Here is a 21,789-nt window from a genome sequence, read left to right as displayed (position 1 = left end):
GAGATACTTTTGAATTTTACTTCATTTTGCACTGGCCACTGCAGATTGCTGTCTTAAGTTTTTTTATTTTTTTGTTTTTGATTTTTTTAAGTCAAGTTAGTTAACATACAGTGTAGTATTGGTTTCAGGAGTAGAACCCATTGATTCATGACTTTCATGTAACACCCAGTGCTCATCCCAACAAGTGTCCTCCTTAATGCCCTTCACCCCTTCGGCCCATCCCCCTGCCCACCTCCCCTTCAGCAGCCCTCGGTTCATTCTGTATATTTTTAAAAAAAATTTTTTTTCAATGTTTATTTATTTTTGGGACAGAGAGAGACAGAGCATGAACGGGGGAGGGGCAGAGAGAGAGGGAGACACAGAATCGGAAACAGGCTCCAGGCTCTGAGCCATCAGCCCAGAGCGTGACGCGGGGCTCGAACTCACAGACCGCGAGATCATGACCTGGCTGAAGTCGGACGCTTAACCGACTGCGCCACCCAGGCGCCCCACATTCTGTATATTTAAGAGTCTATTATGGTTTGCCTCCCTCTCTGTTTTTATCTTATATGTCCTTCCTTTCCCCTATGTTCATCTGTTGCGTTTCTTAAATTCCACATATGAGTGATTTTCTGATATTTGTCATTCTCTGACTTCTTTCACTTATCATAATTCCCTCCAGTTCCATCCATGTTGTTGCAAGTGGCAAGATTTCATTCTTTTTGATCACTGAATAATATTCCATTATATATGTATACCACATCTTCTTTAAAAATTTTTTTAATGTTTACTTGTTTTTGAGGGAGAGAGAGAGCACAAGTGAGGGGGTGGGTAGAGAGAGAGAGAGGGAGACACAGAATCTGAAGCAGGCTCCAGGCTCTGAGCTGTCAACACAGAGCCTGATGCGAGGCTCAAACTCACAGACCATGAGTCATGACCTGAGTTGAAGTCAGAGGCTTGACTGACTGAGCCACCCAGGTACCCCAACCATATTTTCTTTATCCATTCATCAGTCGATGGACATTTGGGCTCTTTCCATAATTTGGCTTTGGGGATAGCACTGCTATAAACATTAGGGTGCATGTGCCCCTTCAAATCATCATTTTTGTATCCTTTGTATAAATAACCTAGTAGTGCAATTGCTGGGTTGTAGGGTAGTTATATTTTTAACTTTTGGGGGAACCTTCATACTGTTCTCCAGAGTGACTGCACCTGTTGGAGACAAGGGAAACAAAAGCAAAAAATGAGCTATTGGGACCTCATCAAGATAAAAAGCTTCTGCACAGCGAAGGAAACAACAAAACTAAAAGGCAACCAGTGGACTGGGAGAGGATATTTGCAAATGACATATCAGATAAAGGGTTAGTATCTAAAATCTATAAAGAACTTATCCAAACTCAACACCCAGAAAACAAATAATCCAGTGAAGAAATGGCCAGAGACATGAATAGACACTTTTCCAAAGAAGACGTCCAGATGGCTAACAGACACATTAAAAGATGCTCAACATCACTCATCATCAGGGAAATACAAATCAAAACCACAATGAAGTACCATCTCACACCTGTCAGAATAGCTAAAATGAACAAATCTGGAAACAATGGATGTTGGCGAGGATGTGGAGAAAAGGAAACACTTTTACACTGTTGGTGGGAATTAAGTTTTTATTTATATTGCAGTTAACATACAGTGTAATATTAGTTTCAGGTGTATAATATAGGGATTCAGCATTTCCATAAAACACCCAGTGCTCATCACTAGTGCACTCCTTGCTCCCATTACCTATTTAACACATCCCCCCCACCCACCTCCAGTCTGGTAACCGTCAGGTTGTTCTCTGTAGTTAAGAGTCTGTTTCTTAGTTTGTCTCTCCCTTTTTTCCTTTGCTCGTTTGTTTTGTTTATTAAATTCCACATATGAATGAAACCATACGGTATTTGTCTTTCTCTGACTTATTTCACTTAGCATAATACTTTGTAGTTCCATCTGTGTTGCAAATGGCAAGATTTCATTCTTTTTTATGGCTGAGTAATATTCCAGTGTGTGTGTGTGTGTGTGTGTGTGTGTGTGTGTGTGTGTGTGTGTACATACCGCCTCTTCTTTATCCATTCATCAGTCGATGGACACAGGCTGTTACCGTAATTTGGCTATTATAACTAATGCTGCTGTAAACATCAGGATGCATGTATCCATTTGAATTAGTCTTTTTGTATTCTTTGGGTAGATACCTAGTAGTTGCTAAATCATAGTGTAGTTCTAATTTTAATTTTTTGAGGAGAATCCATATTTTCCATACTGGCTGCACCAGTTTGCATTCCCACTAACGGTGCACAAGTGTTCATTTTTCTCCACATCCTCACCAACGTGTTGTTTTTTGTGTTTTATATTTTAGCCATTCTGATAAGTGTGAGGTGATATCTCATTGTAGTTTTGATTTGTATTTCCCTGATGATGAGTGATGTTGAGCATCTTTTCATGTGTCTGTTAGCCATCTGTATGTCTTCTTTGAAAAAATGTCTATTCATGTCTTCTGCCCATTTTTTAATTGGATTATTTGTATTTTAGGTGTTGAATTGTATAAGTTCTTTATATATTTTGGATACTAATCCTTTATTAGATATGTTCTTTGCAAATATCTTCACCCATTCTGTAGGTTGCCTTTTAGTATAGAATTTTTAAATTTGTATTTATTAAAATTTTCTGAATTCAAATAGAAAAATTAAATTTTTATTATGTCAACAAAAAATTATAACTCCTTTTTTGGGAAGGAGTTGTTTATTCCATTATGTCTTTTTTTCCTTACACAATGTATTTTTCAAAAAAAAGGCAACCCATGGGGCGCCTGGGTGGCGCAGTCGGTTAAGCGTCCGACTTCAGCCAGGTCACGATCTCGCGGTCCGGGAGTTCGAGCCCCGCGTCAGGCTCTGGGCTGATGGCTCAGAGCCTGGAGCCTGTTTCCGGTTCTGTGTCTCCCTCTCTCTCTGCCCCTCCCCCGTTCATGCTCTGTCTCTCTCTGTCGCAAAAATAAATAAATGTTGAAAAAAAAAATTAAAAAAAAAAAAAAGGCAACCCTATGCCAATAATCACAGAAGTTTTCCAAATTTCACTGGTCCATGTAAACCTTAAAGTCTGGGTGTTGGAAATCTTGGTCTGTACTCAGTAAACTCCATTCTTACTACCTCACTTCCTGACTCCTTGCAGCCTGGCTCTGGGCCTAACTTTGTGGCTGAACTGGTTTCTAGAAGGTTAACATTGATTCTATGGTCTCAGCACCCTCTTTTTAAACCAAATTTCCCCTTTGCCTTTTCTGTAATGTTTAATTCTGTTGCCTATTTCATCATTGAAACTCTTTTGCCTAGCATTTACTGAGAACGCTTCTGTATCTACCTCAGTGACCATTTTTTTTTCTTTTTTTCAGTTTCTTTTAATGCCTTTATTTTGTTCCTATTGTGACTCTTGTTTACAGTGCCTGTAAATAGTATGCATGAGAATGAATTAGCCATAAATAGAAGCTGCAAGTTGCTAAGTAGAGACTATTTAGTAGAGACGGTCTTTTGATATAAAGCTAGGCTTGTAATCAGTATTAAATAGTTTCCCTAACTGATAACAGTTGTTTTTTTCAAGTACACACATATGTTTAATGCATTGCATTCCTTGGTATGTATCTTTATTAAACCACTTCTTTTTTATTGGACTTAAAAAATTTTTTTTAATATTTATTTATTTATTTATTTATTTATTTATTTATTTTTGAGAGAGACAGAGAGAGAGCAGGGAGGGGCAGAAGGAGAGAGAGAATCTCAAGCAGGCCAGATCTGAGCTGTCAGTGCAGAGCTCAATGCGGGGCTCGAACTCACAAACCGTGAGATCATGACCTGAGCCAAAATCAAGACTTGGATGCTTAACTTACTGAGCCACCCAGGTGCCCCTTAACCATTTCTTTATGGATATTTTCTTTCCATTTGTGTGCATATGCTTTTAAAAAAATAACCACATGTGCATTCTTGTGCCTACGTCTTGACACACTTTGTGAATATAACCACATTATAAATTCATAGTGGTAGAATTGTTGAATTGTAGTGTATGTGCACTTAAAAGTTTGGTATACATTGCCAAATAGCCTTTCTAAAAGTTTGTACCAGTTTGCACTTTTATCAACAGTATGAGTGCTGCTTTTTCCATGCCCTCTCCAACAATGAATATAATAAAACAATGTTTGCTTATCTAATGGGTGAAAAATGTTTACATTTTTATTTATTTTAGTTATAGTGAGGTTGAGCATATTTTATATTACTGGTTCTCAACTGGGAGTGTTTTTTTCTACCAGGGGACATTTGGCAATGTTTGCAGACATTTTTGGTTGTTACAACTGAGAGAAGGTCTGGGGAGAAAATTCTGCTGGCATACTGCTAAACATCCTGCAATGCACATGACAAAGCATTATCCCCAGATACCAGTAGTGCCAGAGTTGAGAAACTATTTTATATTATTCCACTTCATCTCTTTTGTTGGTTTATTATCTGTAATTCTTGAGTTATTTTATTGGTTACTTTCAGGTTTATAGTATATAGCTTTAACTTATCACAGATTACCTTCAATAATGTTTTACCATTTCACATACAATATAAAAGCCTTATAACAGTATATTTTCATTTTTCTCCTCCTGGCCTGTAATACTGTAATACATTTTACTTCTACATGTGCTATAGACTTCACAAAAATAATTATAATTGCTATTAGTAGTAGTATTAGTTTTATTTTATTTTAAACAGTTGAGTATCATTAAATTTTTTAAACGTTATTATAGTTTATTATTAGATTGCACATATTTCAGGTGAATAATTTGATAACTTTTGGCATGTATATATAATTGTGAAACCAACACCAAATATCACAATAATGAACGTATTCATCATCCCCAAAGCTTTTCTCCTGCCCTTGGAAATCTGTCCCCCAACCCCAGGCAGCCACTGATCTGTTTTCTGTTGCTATAGATAGGCTCACATTTTTAGAATTTTATGTTAATGGAATCATAAACAATATATTTTGTTTTTGTCTGACTTTCATCTGGCATAATTAGTTTAACATTTATCCATGTTGTATGTATCACTAGGAAAACATTTTTAATGACAGAGATTCCAGGTAATTGAACTGTTATTAAAGAGCATGCTGAATTCTAAAGTCATTTGATGTGTTCTGTTTTAGGTCATGACTCGCCAGAGTATGATAATCACATGAGAGCACTCATTGCTACAGATGTCATTTGACTCATCAGAAAAAATCTGTTTAAAAGAAAATATCTATACGACCAGATCCATTTCATTATTGAATGGCTTGATGGATTTCCTTTACTCTGATACACACCAAAGCTGTCCTTATCAACCAAAGCAAGAAAGGATCCTGCATGAGTCAATCACAGAATGCCATTTTTACATCACCAACAGGTGAAGAAAACCTCATGAATAGCAATCACAGAGACTCAGAGAGTATCACTGGTGAGTCCAGTTTAATAAATATTGAAGTGCTATTCCTTACAGGATAAAATGCAGATGCCTCAGTCTAGTATATAAGATCTACCATGATGAAACCCTGGCTTCGCTTTCCATCCAGCCTGATCTCCTGAGAGATCCACTGAATTAATATTTCCTTCTCCTAGGCCCTTACTGAATTATCAAAATCTGCCTTGTGTCTTCTGTGTCATCTATGTTGGATTCTTCTGTACCATGTGAGCCCTGGTCAGAAGGAACTGCATCATACTTACTCTCTTCCCATCTTGCCTTTCTATTCATATCTTCCTATCCCTACAAGGAAAGAGTTGCTTGCATTTATATACCTTGCAAGCATGTGACAACATTTAGGCACTTAAGAAGCTCTCAGGACATAAAGGTTATTCAAACATGGGTATGGGCCCATAAGCCCTTATGTGTAAGACCAAATCAAAACAACTCTGAATACTCAGTTTTTTCTAGACTTTGGTTCTTAAATTCATTGGTCCACAAAGCTTGACTTGTGTAGCTGTTTCTAGATTTATCTCACTTAGCGTGAATATTTGCTTGCTGAATGTGTATTAATGTATTTAAATATGGGGTGCTGCTACAAAACCAGTTGGTGATGTTATATATCGTATAGTAGATGCTTAGCACTACCTTTCTAAAACTCCAAAAAATTCTGAAGTCCATCCAAACCCAGTTTTTTTCAAATTTTTATTCAGTTTTATTGTGATATCTCCCCTCTTCTGTAACTCCAATTGCATGTATGTTAGACTGCTTGATACTGTGACACAAATCACTGATGATCTGTTCATTTTCCCCCCAGTTTTTTTTTTTTTTTTCTTAATGCTTCATTTTCGATTGTTTCCATTACTATGCCTTCAAGTCTACCTCAGTTCTTTTCATTTGGGGAATGTCTAATCTGTTAATGTTACCCAGTGAGTTTTTCAATTTAGACATTGTACTCTAGTTCTATTCGGGTTTTATAAAGATCGATATAAGTTCTGTTTCTTTTCATCAGGTTTATGTTTTCCTTTTAAATCTTTGAGCATATTAGGGGCGCCTGGGTGGCTCAGTTGGTTGAGCGTCTGACTTCAGCTCAGCTCATGATCTCTCCGTCCGTGAGTTCAGGCCCCGCGTCAGGCTCTGTGCTGACAGCCAGAGCCTGGAGCCTGTTTCGGATTCTGTGTCTCCCTCTCTCTCTGCCCCTCCCCAGCTCATGCTCTGTCTCTGAAAAATGAATAAACCTTAAAAAAAATTTTAAATCTTTGAGCATATTAATAATTGCTGTTTTTAAATCATTGTTTACTATTTTTATCATCTTTGTCATTACTGAGCCTATTTCTATTGATTCATTTTCCAGCTGGTAATGGATTACAGTTTGCTTATTCTTTGCATATCTAGTAATTTTTGACCAAATACTGAATATTTTGAATGTTACATTGTTAGATGTTTAGATTTTGTTGTCTTCCTTGGAAGAGTGTTAAAATTTGTTCTGGCGTGTCCTTAAAGTTATATGCTGATAAAGTTGATCCTTTTGAGACCTGGCCTTTTTTTTTTTTTTTTTTTTTATGAATATAATTTATTGTCAAATCACTTACATACAACACCCAGTGCTCATCCCAACAAGTGCCCTCCACCATGCCCATCACCCATTTTCCCTCTCCCCCACCCCCCCATCCACCCTTAATTTGTTCTCTGTATTTAAGAGTCTCTTGTGGTTTGTTGAGGCTTGTTTTTAATCTTTGTTATGTGGGTCTCTAGATCACACTTTAGATCATACTGTAATATGCTTTGTTCTAGCATTAATTTAATCCTACTACCAGTAGGTATGGCCTAAGATCTTTACTGATTATCCCACCTGTTCATAAGGGTTTTCTACAATGGCTAGATGAAATTCTGACCTCTTTTTGCCTTGTGTAGGAGAGTGACATAATGTAGATATGAAGATGTAGATGAAAATTTGAGTGTATGAGAGCAAACCAGTTTTGAGGCTCTTCAAGAGGAACAAGAGGAGTCCTTGATATTAAATGGACACAATGTGGCTACAAAGAATTGGGCATATGGAAGGGACATTTGAAAGATAAATGTTAGCAAGGGAATTGTTAAGATTGGATAATCAGAGAAAGATATCACATGATTTCACTCATATGTGGAATTTGAGAAACTTAACAGATGATCATAGGGGAAGGGTAGGAGAAAGAAAATAAAAATGGAGAGGGAGGCAAACCTTAAGAGACTCTTAAATACAGCAAACAAACTGAGGGTTTATGGGGGTAGGGAAAATGGATGATGGGCATTAAGGAGGGCACTTATTGGGATGAGCTCGGGTGTTATATGTGATGAATCACTGGAATCTACTCCTGAAGCCAAGACTAACACTGTATGTTAAATAACTTGAGAATTAAGGAAAAAAAAAAAAAGACTGGATAATCAGAAAAAGAAAAGAGGATAAGCAGGAGAGTAGTAAATAGCACATTATTAGAAACACAGAAGCAAATAGGGGGAGCTAGTCAAGGGTATTTAGCCTACTAAACCTTGATTGTATACTCATTTTATTTTAGAGGGGAGGGGAGAGGGACAGAGAGAGAAAGAGAATCTTAAGCTCCATGCTCAGCATGGAGCCCCATGTGGGGTTCAGTCACATGACCGTGGGATCTTGACCTGAGCTGAAATCGAGTCGGATGCTTAACTGACTGAGCCACCCAGGTGACCCATGTGTACTCATTTTTAAAATTACCTCTTGCAAGTAGGGAATTGGTAACCTTAAATTTTCATTAGAATTCAATAATAATTAGAATTCATAAATAATTCATTAGAATTTCATTAGTACATATTAAAAGACAATTTCTAGGAAATAATGGCTCTATTAATGAAAGATAAATTTTGTTCTTCATTTCCATTATACCCCTGAATTGCCTACAAGCCTGTTTTTAGGTCTGCATGTATTTATAGTCAACTTCTCTTCCTGTGAGTATTACACTGACTATCTGTATGTGATATATTTATGGCAGGAAAAAATTGGATAATCACATGGAATTTGTAGTAATAAAATTTGGTTGTATTTTTAGGGCTTTTAAAGAGATCTGCTAAAGGTTGAGAGCTTCTTTAGAACCATATTTAAAGTTAAATGTACCTCATCTATGTGATTATATATCTCATCTTTGTGATTATGAAGTCACTGCTTGTCCTGGGTAAAGAGGGGTATGTGATGGGGTATGTGGTATTGTTAACTTCCTCATATTTGATTTATTAAATTGTTATTGTTAAGGTCAAGTTGTAGAAATTTACTCTTTTAAGATGTTTTCTTAAAATGAACTTTGTTGTTTTTTGCCAGAGTTAGAATATGTTTCTTTATACTACCCACAAAGGAAATATCAGATCTCTTTATAAAGTGTGAGGGTTGATATGACATCCTGTGTTTTCTCTATTTTAAGCATGTTAAAAGGGATAAGTTTACTTTTTTGGTAAACTGCTAAATTTGGCAAGTGTTAAATGATGGGCCGTATTTGGAACAGGAAGCCAGGAGCAAACACAGAATAAAGGCAGAGAAGCCAAGTGTGTTCAGAGATGTATATGCAGGAAGTAGCTAGAGGTGTGTGGGTGAGAGAGTAGTGATGTGAAAGGTATTCAGGACTTCAAATGTAGTACATCTTTAAAATAAAAATGATAAAGTACTTATTCCAGTACTAGTGCTAGAACACTGCTGAAATGTTAATGTTACTGGTTAACATTTAGCCAATAAATGTTTATTTTTTATGTCTAACTGCTGTGAGAATATACTGAAATATAATTTTTCTAAAGTTTAAAGAATACTCCCACAGAGTTTAAATTCTCTTATTAAAGAACATGTCATTTTATTCCTTTTGACCTAGCTATTTTCTGGTGGTTGTTTTGTGTTGCCTTTTTCTCCCAAGTATATAATTTATTTGAGGTCAGATCTCTTTTAAGCAACACTAAATAGACTGATAAGGAGGAAATATGAAATGTGTCCAAACTCATTTAAAATTTTAAAAACATAGTTATATTCACCAAGCAATATATATATGTATCTTTCTTGAACTGTCTGGTTTTTTTTTTTAATTGATCTATATAAATTTAAGTTAGTTAACATACAATGTAGTAGAGGTTTCAGGAGTAGAACCCAGTGATTCATCACTTACATGTAACACTCAGTGCTCATTACAAGTACCCTCACTAATGCCCATCCCCCTACACAGCTCCCCTCCAGCAGCCCAGGCAGTATATTTTTAAATAGACTATAATTAAAATTCATGGTATTATTTTTGCTATAGAAGTTTTCATATTAAAAAAAGCTAGAGAATGACCAACTATATAGTACCAGCATATATTAGTAAAAATCATTGGAGAAATTATCCCAACTAGTGTTTCTGTGGTTATCCTACTTTTAGAAACTAATTTCACTGATATTTTCTCTGTAACTAGTAAATTGGAATATTTTGGATTCATTTACATGGAATCTCCTCTTTAGATGTCTGCTCCAATGAGGATCTCCCTGAAGTTGAGCTGGTAAGTCTGCTAGAAGAACAGCTACCCCAGTATAAGCTAAGAGTGGACTCTCTATTTCTATATGAAAATGAAGACTGGACTCGGTCCCCACACCAGCAGCAGCATGCATCTGATGCCCTCTCTCCAGTCCTTGCTGAAGAGACTTTCCATTATATGAGTGAGTATTTTTTAGCCTTTTAGACTTTGTCCATTGAAATAAAGATGATAAGTATCTTGGTGTTGACTTTTAAGAAGTTTTAAAAGTCATTTAAAAGCATTTAAAAAGTCATTTAAAAGCATTTAAAAAGCATTTAAAAGCATTCCTAGCCATTGTTCATTGTGTACCTACTTGAACTCAAACTGATTTAACAACACAAAGAGATGATTCTGTGTTATGTCTGAATGTAGAAGGTTTGTCATTCTTTACAACTCTGAGTGTCTGTGGTTGCAAGCATACTCAGATATTTCCATTTCTTCTTTCTTTTATTTGATACTGTTCTCAGACTGAGTAGAAAAAGGAACTTAAAAAAAAGTAGTTGAAATTTTAATTTAAAATTTTAAAATTCCTTTATATCTCAAAGCATTTATTATATCAGTAGTTTGATATACTGAGCCATCAGCTTTTTGACTTTATATTTCCTGTTAAACACAGTCGTAGAAACTGTGTTAGTCATTAAGAAGCATAGTTTTTGGATACATAAGTAGTTTTAATAATTAAAGTATGGAGACCTTTTTGCTTTTGACTTCATTCCAAACATCTGCTTTCAGGTTGAACTGACTTTTTTTTATTCATTCACTATAAAAATATGTGCATAGTAGCTGTTAGGATATATAAGAAAAGTCTATAAGTTCAACATTGATATAATTGATAAATTATATTGATATAAATTGATAAATTGATAAAATTGTTTTCATTTGAGTTACATATGACATTGCATCAGTTCCTACACATTTTCCCAGTGAGTGCTTCAGTGTTTTTAATGATTGTTGTGAAATGCTCATTTTCATAATAATTTTTTTAGTAATCATTTTTTTTTTTAATTTTTTTTTCAACATTTATTTATTTTTGGGACAGAGAGAGATAGAGCATGAACGGGGGAGGGGCAGAGAGAGAAGGAGACACAGAATTTGAAACAGGCTCCAGGCTCCGAGCCATCAGCCCAGAGCCTGACGCGGGGCTCGAACTCATGGACCGCGACATCGTGACCTGGCTGAAGTCGGACGCTTAACCGACTGCGCCACCCAGGCACCCCTAGTAATCATTTTTATAGTAATCATTAACTTGGTTTTAGTAGTTTTCCTAGAACCAGGTTACGTACTACTCAGGAAAAAAATTATAAACATTGTTTAAACTTGAAATGGAATATCAAGAAACTCAAAACTATATCTTCCTCAATAATTCTTATAAGTAGCTGACTATTAAAGTTCTTAAGGTTTTCTTAACTTTCAAGTTTGAGAAGTTGTTTGCGAATTTCTGAAAAGTACTTATTTTTTATTTCCATTTCTCTTTGTTCCATACATTTTTAGATTTGTGAGAAAATTTCAAACTGGAATTTCATCAGGATAAATTTAGTTTTTGTCACTATTTTGATAAAGTGGCACAGAAAGTGCCCCTTTGTTTACTTTTTCTTTGTCATATACGCCACAAGAGGATGGAACTGTAGCTAGAAAGCTGTCTTAAATCACGATTTAACGGAGTTACTTTTAGAGAGAATGTTAAATAAAAATAAATTTTGGAAAATAAATGATAATCAAATTATAAAATACTTGGGTTTTCAGGACTTTATACAAAGCAAACCATAGTATTCAAGGGAGCAGTTTAAAACTCAAGATTAATAGGATGATACAGATTCCCTTATTCTAAATTTTCTATTATATTCTATATATTCTATATAGAATATATATATATTTCTATTATATTCTATATATTCTAAATTCTATTATTTTCACTTCAGCAATTTGAAAATTGGACTATATATGATATACTTAAGGTCATGAAGCAAATAAGCTATGATTATAATTGGTCCACTAATACTTTATCTCTGTACTGTAATTTCACTGTTATTTTAAAAGTATCAGTTCTTTGGGTTAATAGTTCATTCAAATATAAATAAACTTCATTATGAATTTGTATGTTATGAATATAAAAGATAAGTGATTTACTTCATTTAGCAAATTGACCAATGTTTTAAAAAGCAAGATATAAAACATTCTCTGACCCTTTATAGCAGTTTTCTGTCCCTTTAAGATATCAAGATCCATGGCTCTGAATAATTATTATATACCCTGACAGGCCATCCTAGGGTTTAGCTCCTTGGTGCTACTCCAGCCCCTTCTAATCCATACTTCCCTCACTTGCCAGTAGATACTTGTACTCATTAAAATGAATTTTAACAACTAATAAAAAAGAGGTGGCCCAGGCAGAGAAACTTCCGTAACACAAAGAAATTGAAAGAGCTGTGAGAAGAAAAATAAATTCAGAGGGAAACATGGGCAGGATTTGGGGTTGTGAGCCTACCTCACATGGATGAAAGGTTACTGGTTGTTCTCTGAAGCCCCCACCAAACCAGGAAGAGATTGTTTACTTTTAAAATAGAACACTTGGGAGCAATGGGTGGGTCCAAAAAATGATTCCATCCTACTCTCTGCCATATATAAAGTTTAAGATACAGAATATTTTGCATGCAGAACAGGTCATTTCAGGATTTTCTTAACTTTATTAAGAGAGAGACCCAGAGGGGCGCCTGGGTGGCTCAGTCGGTTAAGCAGCCAACTTCGGCTCAGGTCATGATCTCACGGTCTGTGAGTTCGAGCCCTGCGTCAGGCTCTGTGCTGACAGCTCAGAGCCCGGAGCCTGTTTCAGATTCTGTGTCTCCCTCTCTCTCTGCCCCTCCCCTGTTCATGCTCTGTCTCTCCCTGTCTCAAAAATAAATAAAATGTTAAAAAAAAAAAAAAAAGAGAGAGAGAGAGAGACCCAGAGTGAGCTGTGGAGCAAGCAGTAAAGTCAGAGCACATCATAACAGAAAGTACCATTTGTTCATGTTAAGGCTAAAAATAGAAACCTGATCTGCCTTTCAGAGTATTTTTTATTTGGGAATAAGGGATCACCTGTACCACTTTCTAATGTGTAAGAAAAAGGGTTGGGGGAAATGATTAGCTTTATAAGTTTTATTTAAGAGATCAACATCACTTGGGAACTTGTTAGAAATGCAAATTCTTGGGCTCCTACCCATATCTACAGAACCAGAAATTCTAGGACTGGGCACGGCAGTCTGTGTTTTAAAAGTCCTGGTAGTGCTTATGCACACGCGGATTTGAGAACCACCAGTATAAAGCATTGTCAACCAAAGCTATGTGGCCATTTCACAGTGATGTTAATTGGAGGATTTAAGGAATTAGGGAGGTTGTACAATTTTGTAGAGAAAGAAGGTTGTAGAAATAATTACTTCTGGCTGGCAAGTTATACTTTTCCTCAAGGTCTGCCCTCAAAAATTATTAATCTGGGGCGCCTAGCTAGCTCAGTTGGAGGAGCATGAGACTCTTGATCTCAGGGTCATGAGTTCGAGCCCCATTTGGGCTGTAGAGATTACTTAAATAAATAAAACTTAAAAGAAAATAAAGCACAGAACTTAAAAAAAAATGACTATACTGTCAGGAAATGAAATATAACTGATAATGTTCGGGAAGCATTAACCATACGTCAGATAATGGAAGTTAGCAGATTTATATTTACTCTCAACCAGTTCCACAAAATAATTAACTCATATGCCTCAAGACATCTATTGAGTATTATCCATGGAAGAATTGAGAAAATTGTCTCACTCAAATCATTATCAGTAGGGCTTAATTCTCACCTGGAACCCTGTTGAGAAAGGCTGTCGTAGGTTGTACATATCATCAGATGCCTTCTCTTTGTTCTCAGTTCTTTTGAAGGCAGTTTTTTGTATTGCAGAAATATTATCTGTAGTATACACCAAGAGCAGCAGTTGTTTATTTGGGGTTAAAACTGTAAGACTTGTCTGTACTTATCAGGAGCTCTGCAGCTTTTACTATGCCATGTGGGAGGTGTGTATTTCATTTTTGCTTTTTGTTGTTTTGTTTTAGAGTTTTTGCTGTGAGAGGGTTGGAGAGATTAGAAGTCTAGTTAGTTAGTTAGTTAGTTAGTTATGGGAAAGAGAGAACATGAACAGAGGAAAGGGGCAGAGGGACAGAGAGAGAGAATCCCAAGCAGGCTCTACGTTCAGCACGGAGCCCAATGCAGGGCTCAGTCCCACAACACTCGGATCATGACCTGAGCCGAAATCAAGAGTTGGATGCTCAACTGACTGAGCCACCAAGGGACCCCTAGGAGTCTTTTTTTGAATTTCAGTAATTGTGGTAAAGACTTTAGACCTTGAAAAGGAACACTGACAGAAATATCAAGCACCATCTCATATAAATTACAGAGATATCGAAATAGATTAACATTGACCTTTCTCATCCTGAAAAATGTGAGATTGGGTGGTTGATGTGAAATTATGCAGAATTAGAACTTAAAGTAAGGATTGGTAAAGGACATGTATATTCCCCCTCCAGTATTTTTTTCAGGAATGTTAAATTCTCCAAATATTATACCAAAAATGTTGAATGTTAATTAACTTTTATAAAACCAAGTTGCAAGACTGTTCAGTAAAAATGTTTATCATCCCCACTAATGTATAATTTTTTTTTTAGAGAGTTAGGAATTTCATGTCTGGAAAAAAGGAACATTGCTAATTTTTTACCACATAACATTTTTATTTTAACAGCTGAGAACTGAAGGGAAAATAAGATTTAATAGGATTGATTATAATAAAATCAGTCATCTTGGCTCTGCATTTTCAGTCGAAGAATTGCAGTGAAGATTTAGTCTATCACTTTGGAAACATTTAGTTGCATTGCCTAAATGCCAAGAGTAAACTTAAGAGCTTTGCCCTACTTTTGGAATCTTCCCAAGTGGCATAGCTACCAGGAGTACTGTGTTAAAGAAGACAAGACAAAACTGATAAGGCCGCAGAGAGGAATTCATTGTGTTTCTGTGTGCTTTGTGACTGACATCAGTTGAGCTGCTCTGTGTAACTGAGGTGGCCCCCAGCCTTTGGGGCTCAGTAGTGTATATAGACTGTTTCACATAAAACAAAAATTGGCGGGGCGCCTGGGTGGCTCAGTCAGCTAAGCGTCTGCCTTTGGTTCACGTCATGATCTCATGGTTCGTGAGTTTGAGCCCCGCATCTGGCTCTCTGCTGTCTGTGCAGCGGTGCAGAGCCCACTTCGGATCCTCTGTCTCCCTCTGTTTCTGCCCCTCCCCTGCTTGAGTGCTCACTCTCTCTCTCAAAAATAAATAAATAAAAACTTTTTAAAAATTCAAAAAAATAAAAATAAAACAAAAATGTAGAATCCTGGTTGCATTATCTAACTTCATCGCCATAATAAATATTTAGGCATTTGAAAATTCATTTTTGCTTTTTGAAACCTCTGAATAAGAGCTGCTATTTTTTTATTGCAAAGATAACATTTATCTTCTTGGAAAATTAGCAAAAGAAAGAAAACAAGAGATCAACCATAATCCCTACCCAGAGATAACCACTAATGTGTATCCTTCCAGCCTGTCTTCTATATCAATGTGTATAAGATATGCTCACGATTTAAAAACAAAATTGGGATCTGTGTTGTTTTGTAACTTGCATTCACAGATGGATACTCAGTATTTCATCAGATAAAGGCCTTCTGATCTTGGTAGGACTGTGGTAGAAACAGCAGCATGGTGCAGAGCCCATTACTGAGAATGAGCAGACCCAATTTTTTTCTTATGACCTTGTGAGATGGGAGTTGTTATCACCCCATTATTATCCTCACTATTATTAGTTTCTCCTCAGTAAAATATGTTTTATTCTATACATTTCTTTTCTGTATTACTGTGTCCTTTGTTTTCCTGTTTCTTCATGTGTGACTTGTAGCTCATAGCTCTTTATTACATCCTTAACTTACTGGTTTTACTTCAGAATAAAATTACCACTTTATCTTCAACTCTGGTCAATCATATAACATAAACTATGTCATATATTGTTTAAAATAGTTTTATTAAAAACTTTTTTAACTGAGTCTCTAGGATTCCTAGTTCTTGCTTGGAGTGTTACTACTGAATTGGTAGTTTTTATTGCTAACTCCACATCAGAACACCTGGGCATCTTTTACTTACTGTGTGTGCTGTGGGGCTCCTCTAAATCAATTAAATTAGAGTCTAGAGATAGACCTATCACCCTGGATTACATTTGGGTTTGCAATCATTGGCTAGTTTTCTGCTAATAATTTAGAGCATAGATATGGTTTGATTTTTTTCCCTTAGCTTATTATTGAGGAGTAATAGGAGTAGAGGAGACCTCACACTGTAAGTAAATTATGAAGATTCTGTGGGCCTGTTCCCGTATCCCAGTGGTTAAATTACAGAGCCAGTTTTTCTACTTGTAAATATAAATCCTTGTGGGGTGAAAATGTTTCTATCCAGATCTTTTTAGTTTTCTATCTCATATCACTATCAATCTAGCACTTTGTTTTACTTTTACCTAAGAATAAAACTGTCATTAATAATTAAGCTCTAGGTAGTTCTCAGATTCATTTTAAGCAGTTTTGCCAGGAAGAAAAATAAAAAGCTAAAATAAAAGTAAAACATGTCTAATGGTGTCTTTTGGGCAACCTCAAGGTTAAGATGGGACTAAGGAACTACAAGTGACTTATATCATAGTATCTGCTGCCAATACAGTGTATTATTTACAGAAAATTTTAAATCAAGGCTATTTCACACATACCAGATGTGTTTAAGAGTAGTAACTGTAGGGGCGCCTGGGTGGCGCAGTCGGTTAAGCGTCCGACTTCAGCCAGGTCACGATCTCGCGGTCTGTGAGTTCGAGCCCCGCGTCGGGCTCTGGGCTGATGGCTCGGAGCCTGGAGCCTGTTTCCGATTCTGTGTCTCCCTCTCTCTCTGCCCCTCCCCCGTTCATGCTCTGTCTCTCTCTCTGTCCCAAAAATAAATAAAAAACGTTGAAAAAAAAAGAAAGTAGTAACTGTAAACAGTAGTATAACACTTAATAGTATTTTAATACTGCTCATTACATTATCGTATTTCATTTTCCTAGTGACCTTGTGAGATGAGTGTTATTACCTCTATATTATAAATACAGAATATGAATTTTGGAAGGGTTAGGTGACTTATTCAAGTTCACTCAAATCCATAAATTCAGCATTTCTTTAAAGCCTCTTATTTTTTCACACTTCAAGGCAAACTAATTGTAAAATCAGTCTAAATCAAACACAGATCTGTTTCATGTAATGCACTCCAGAATGAAAAGATCTCTCTTTTATTATAAGATCTCTTTTTATTATTATTAAGCATCATTAGCTTAAAAAAGTATCACTTATTGGGTTGCCTGGGTGGCTCAGTTAACCATCCGACTTCGGCTCAGGTCACGATCTCACAGTTTGTGGGTTCGAGCCTCACATTGGGCTCTGTGCTGACAGCTCAGAGCCTGAAGCCTGCTCCAGATTCTGTGTCTCCCTTTCTCTTTGCCCCTCTCTTGCTTGTGCTCTCTCTCAAGAATAAAATATACATTTAAAAAAATGGGTTTTTTTAAGGTATTGCTTATTGTGACTGTGGAATCATTGGGGTCATATTTGTCATTCTCTTTGGAGCTATAATATGCAATGTATTGACAGTTCCTGAATTTAATGCAGAATTACTGGACTTAAATTATGTAATAGTGTATTATACAGTTTATCTTATAACAAAGGCCTAGATATGATAGAGATTATCATTAATTAAACTAAAAAGGATTATGCCTCATAACAGAACTATAAAAAGTCCTACAAGTCCTATTCCTTGTTTATTGATTTTAGCTCACATGATAGATGATCATGGATATTGAAGATAATCACATCAGAATTCTAATTAAATTCATTTGTAATAGCATAACCCCTCACTAAGTAAGTCACCCCTCAGGAACTTTAATTTAGATTAGGGTATAAAATAATTGGTGATTTAATCCATTCTTCAGGGCCACAGTCCCTAATGTGAGTGGACCAAAGTTCTAATCTTATTGAGGGAGGAAGAGATAGGAAGTGGTTGCCTGATGATCATTTGATACTTTTTTAATTCATTGTATGATATATATTTTGTTTGTAATAATTGGTCTGTTTTCTGAGTGTCTATTTTCTATTTTCACATATATTTTTAATCTCCTGAATGGCACTTTTGTAAAAGCCTGGAGTGGTGGTGGTGGTTGTTGTGATCTTTCAACTATTATGAATATTTAAAATTCTCTGTTGTTTCTAAATCCTATAAACAGTTGTTTTGAACTGTCTCAGTTCTAGGCACAGACAGGGTGGAGCAGATGACCAAAACTTACAATGACATCGACATGGTTACACACCTCCTGGCAGAGGTAAGAATATATCTTTTCTTTCTCCAGTACAAAAAGCTAAAACTTGAAGATCATTTAACATCTATCAAGTTTGCACATCAAATGAAAAAGGAGGATGTCTTTGTTCTGGGTTGTTTTGTATAAGGTTGTTACAGATGGAACAGCTGGCATTCCAAAGTAGAATGGTTCCTAAAGCTTATTGTTATGACGTTGCAGAGGGTTTAATTTTTGTTGTTGCTATTATAATGATGCTGGCTTTCTTATTCTAGAAAAGCTATCAAAAAAAAAAAAGTTGATGGTGTTTTGGTTTTTTTGTTTGTTTTTTGTTTTTTGTTATTTTAATAAATTCCTGCTGTTACCCTGGAGCAGAGCAGCCCATTCAAGAAGCAGCTCCATTGCAAATCAATACCAGCAGTTTGCATCATCTTCCCTTTTTTACTTTCAGTTTGGACTATTATTTGAGCTCACTTTGTCCGTGACATTTTTAATATATAGTGTATCTCTTCCAAATGACGTTCTTAGAGGTATCTCCTTATACTGCAACTTCAGTTGGTCTTGAAACTGTCTTTCTCTTTAAAGTACCCTTCTCCCCTCTCCCCCCCAGCTCCCTAGAATGATTTTGTGTATGCCATTTAGCCTATATTGAAAATGAGATACATTGGGCCTTGAAAATTTGGAGATAATTCATCTACCTCTTTTCATGTATTATAGAGCAAAAGAATAGAGGCTTAATTCTATCTGTATACAGTGATTAATGTAAGTGGAACCCATGCTCATATATAAGGTAGCTAGATGTATATTGACAGTTTTCATCCTACAGGATACAGTCCTCACCACCAACACATAGATGGGATTCCTACACCCTTGCTAAGTATCACCATCTGCTTAGGACAAGTAACTCTTGGTTTGCTTGGCTATTCTATAGGCCTCCCTGCATCATTACCACCAACTTCTTTAGACTCCTTTATGTTTCAGTAGAACCTGTAACCTCAAAATTTCTAGTCTGCTATCCCCTCTTTTATCTCACATTATCATTCTTGCAACAGTTGACAGTAGGGCTCTTGATTATGCTTTCCTCTAAGCCTCTGGCTCTGAATGCATAGAAGCTTTCCCATAATTGGAACTTTTTTCAACATATGTGCTGTATCATTACCATGTTTAATAGACAAATGCTCAACAAATATTTGTTGGGCTTTCACTGTGTGCCAGGCCCTATCCTCATTTTCTAAAGACTGTATTGATTTTTTAATTCCCCAAAATCATAACTTTAAAGGTTGGGTTTCTTGAGTAATTAATAGGGTGATCAGTAAATCTCACTTGATTTAGGGGTGCCTGGGGGGTTCAGTCAGTTGAGTATCTGACTCGATTTCAGTTCAGGTTATGATCCCAGGGTCGTGGGATCAAACCCCACATCGGGCTCCCTACTGGGTGTGGAATCTGCTTGGGATTCTCTCTCTCCCTCTTCCCCTCTCCCCTGCTTGCTCTCTCTAAAAAATAAAATAAATCTCACTTGATATCAAGAAGAAAAATGCCCTCTTGCATTTATTACTATGGCCGTCATCCATTTGACCAGTGTGTATTAAACACTATATGTGTGTCAAGCCCTGTGTTTATTTGTGGTATCTGGACATTAAAATGAATCTTGATGCTTTCTGGGACATTCCTTGTGAGTGAACAAAATTGCAGAATTTCTAAACTGCCATTTAAATTTTTTTTTGTACTCAAAAGATATATTTGGTATTTTAACAGAGGGATCGTGATCTGGAACTAGCTGCTCGAATTGGACAGGCTCTCTTAAAACGGAACCATGTCTTGTCTGAGCAGAATGAAGCTCTGGAGGAGCAACTGGGACAAGCCTTTGATCAAGTAAGTCTTTGATCAAGTATTTATAGCATGAAATAATTAGTTACTGGACAATAGAAAAGTTTATTTTTCTGGGTGCCCCTGAAGTGATAACAATAGGTAGATAAATAACACCAGTACATGTTAACTTTGTTGTCAGCCATTGAACTAACCAGTAGAGAAATTAAATGTTATTGTACAGAGAAGTGTTCAAGTGACTCTACCTTAGTCAGTATAAAAAAAATATGGTAGGTACTGTGTTTAGTACCTATCATACATGTGTCACCCTGCTAAGATTCTAACACTTTTCCTCATCCCTTTGTGTAGACTTTCTGTGTGATCTTATCTTAAATTTATTTTGAAAAAATAACCCTAAATAATAGATACCCAAATGAAGCATCTTTATTCAGAAACCCAAAGAAGAAGAAAAGGAAATTTTGAAAATATATTTATTTCATGCAGTAAATATTTTTTAGTGAGAACCAATTTATTATTAACTTGAATGGTTACTTTTCAAATTTCCTTTAATTTGTTACTATCTGGTTTCATTAATATTTTATTTTATTTTATTTTATTTTATTTTATTTTATTTTCAACGTTTTATTTTTATTTTTGGGACAGAGAGAGACAGAGCATGAACGGGGGAGGGGCAGAGAGAGAGGGAGACACAGAATCGGAAACAGGCTCCAGGCTCTGAGCCATCAGCCTAGAGCCCGACGCGGGGCTCGAACTCACGGACCGCGAGATCGTGACCTGGCTGAAGTCGGACGCTCAACCGACTGCGCCACCCAGGCGCCCCATCATTAATATTTTATAAATGCCATTATGTTTAATAACATTTGAGCCTTTGTGTTAGAAATAGTTTCTAGAACTATTTCTAGAAGTCACACAGATTTATACTTAAAAGCTTTAAAGTGTAAGTCTTTAGGATAAGAATTTGAAGGAGGGGTCTATTCTGACACTTGAAAGCTTCTTAAGTTTTGTTTTTAACTGTGAATATATCATTATCTTATGTGAAAATTTCCTCCTACGTTCCTATTTATATAGAATATAAAAATTGGCTTTTCACCTAGTACAGAAAAAGCTGTCTTTGTGGAGTTAATGCTCTAACATTATATCTTAGAAAGTATGTGAGGTTCGTTATTCTCTTTTTAGCACTTGTTACCTTAGTCAATAAAATCTAGCAGCTGATTTTATAATTTTATTTTATGGTGAGAAACAATTGCTCCATGAATTAAAAGCTATATTACATGTAAATAATGCAAAATAAAGAACATCTTGTAAATCAAGCCCTTTGATGTGCAGGTTAATCAACTGCAGCATGAGCTGTCCAAGAAAGATGAATTACTTCGAATTGTCTCTATTGCCTCTGAAGAGAGTGAAACTGATTCCAGCTGCTCTACACCTCTTCGGCTCAATGAGTCCTTTAGCTTATCTCAAGGTTTGTTGCAGTTGGACATGCTACAAGAAAAACTCAAGGAACTGGAAGAGGAGAATATGGTTCTTCGATCCAAGGTACATTCAACCGAATTCCTACT

The 21,789-nt window shown here is 36.1% G+C and overlaps 1 protein-coding gene across 2 annotated transcripts in view; it reads left to right on the top strand.

Annotated features, from left to right (window-relative positions):
• TRAK2 (trafficking kinesin protein 2) overlaps positions 1-21,789 on the top strand; it is a 67,750-nt gene that overhangs the window by 24,103 nt on the left and 21,858 nt on the right. For both annotated transcript variants that reach the window (XM_040475845.1, XM_040475844.1), the window contains 5 exons: positions 5,185-5,474; positions 9,961-10,155; positions 18,354-18,430; positions 20,159-20,275; positions 21,557-21,766. In XM_040475845.1, the coding sequence (XP_040331779.1) occupies positions 5,384-5,474; positions 9,961-10,155; positions 18,354-18,430; positions 20,159-20,275; positions 21,557-21,766 (690 nt within the window). In that variant the 5' untranslated portion in view covers positions 5,185-5,383. The remainder of the gene's footprint in view (positions 1-5,184; positions 5,475-9,960; positions 10,156-18,353; positions 18,431-20,158; positions 20,276-21,556; positions 21,767-21,789) is intronic.

Source organism: Herpailurus yagouaroundi, unplaced genomic scaffold (genome assembly GCF_014898765.1).
Source record: "Herpailurus yagouaroundi ecotype Mexico unplaced genomic scaffold, PumYag 140, whole genome shotgun sequence".
Lineage (NCBI taxonomy): Eukaryota > Metazoa > Chordata > Mammalia > Carnivora > Felidae > Herpailurus > Herpailurus yagouaroundi.
The sequence above is the reverse complement of the archived record's forward strand: the minus strand, read 5'-3'. Positions and strand labels throughout refer to the sequence as shown.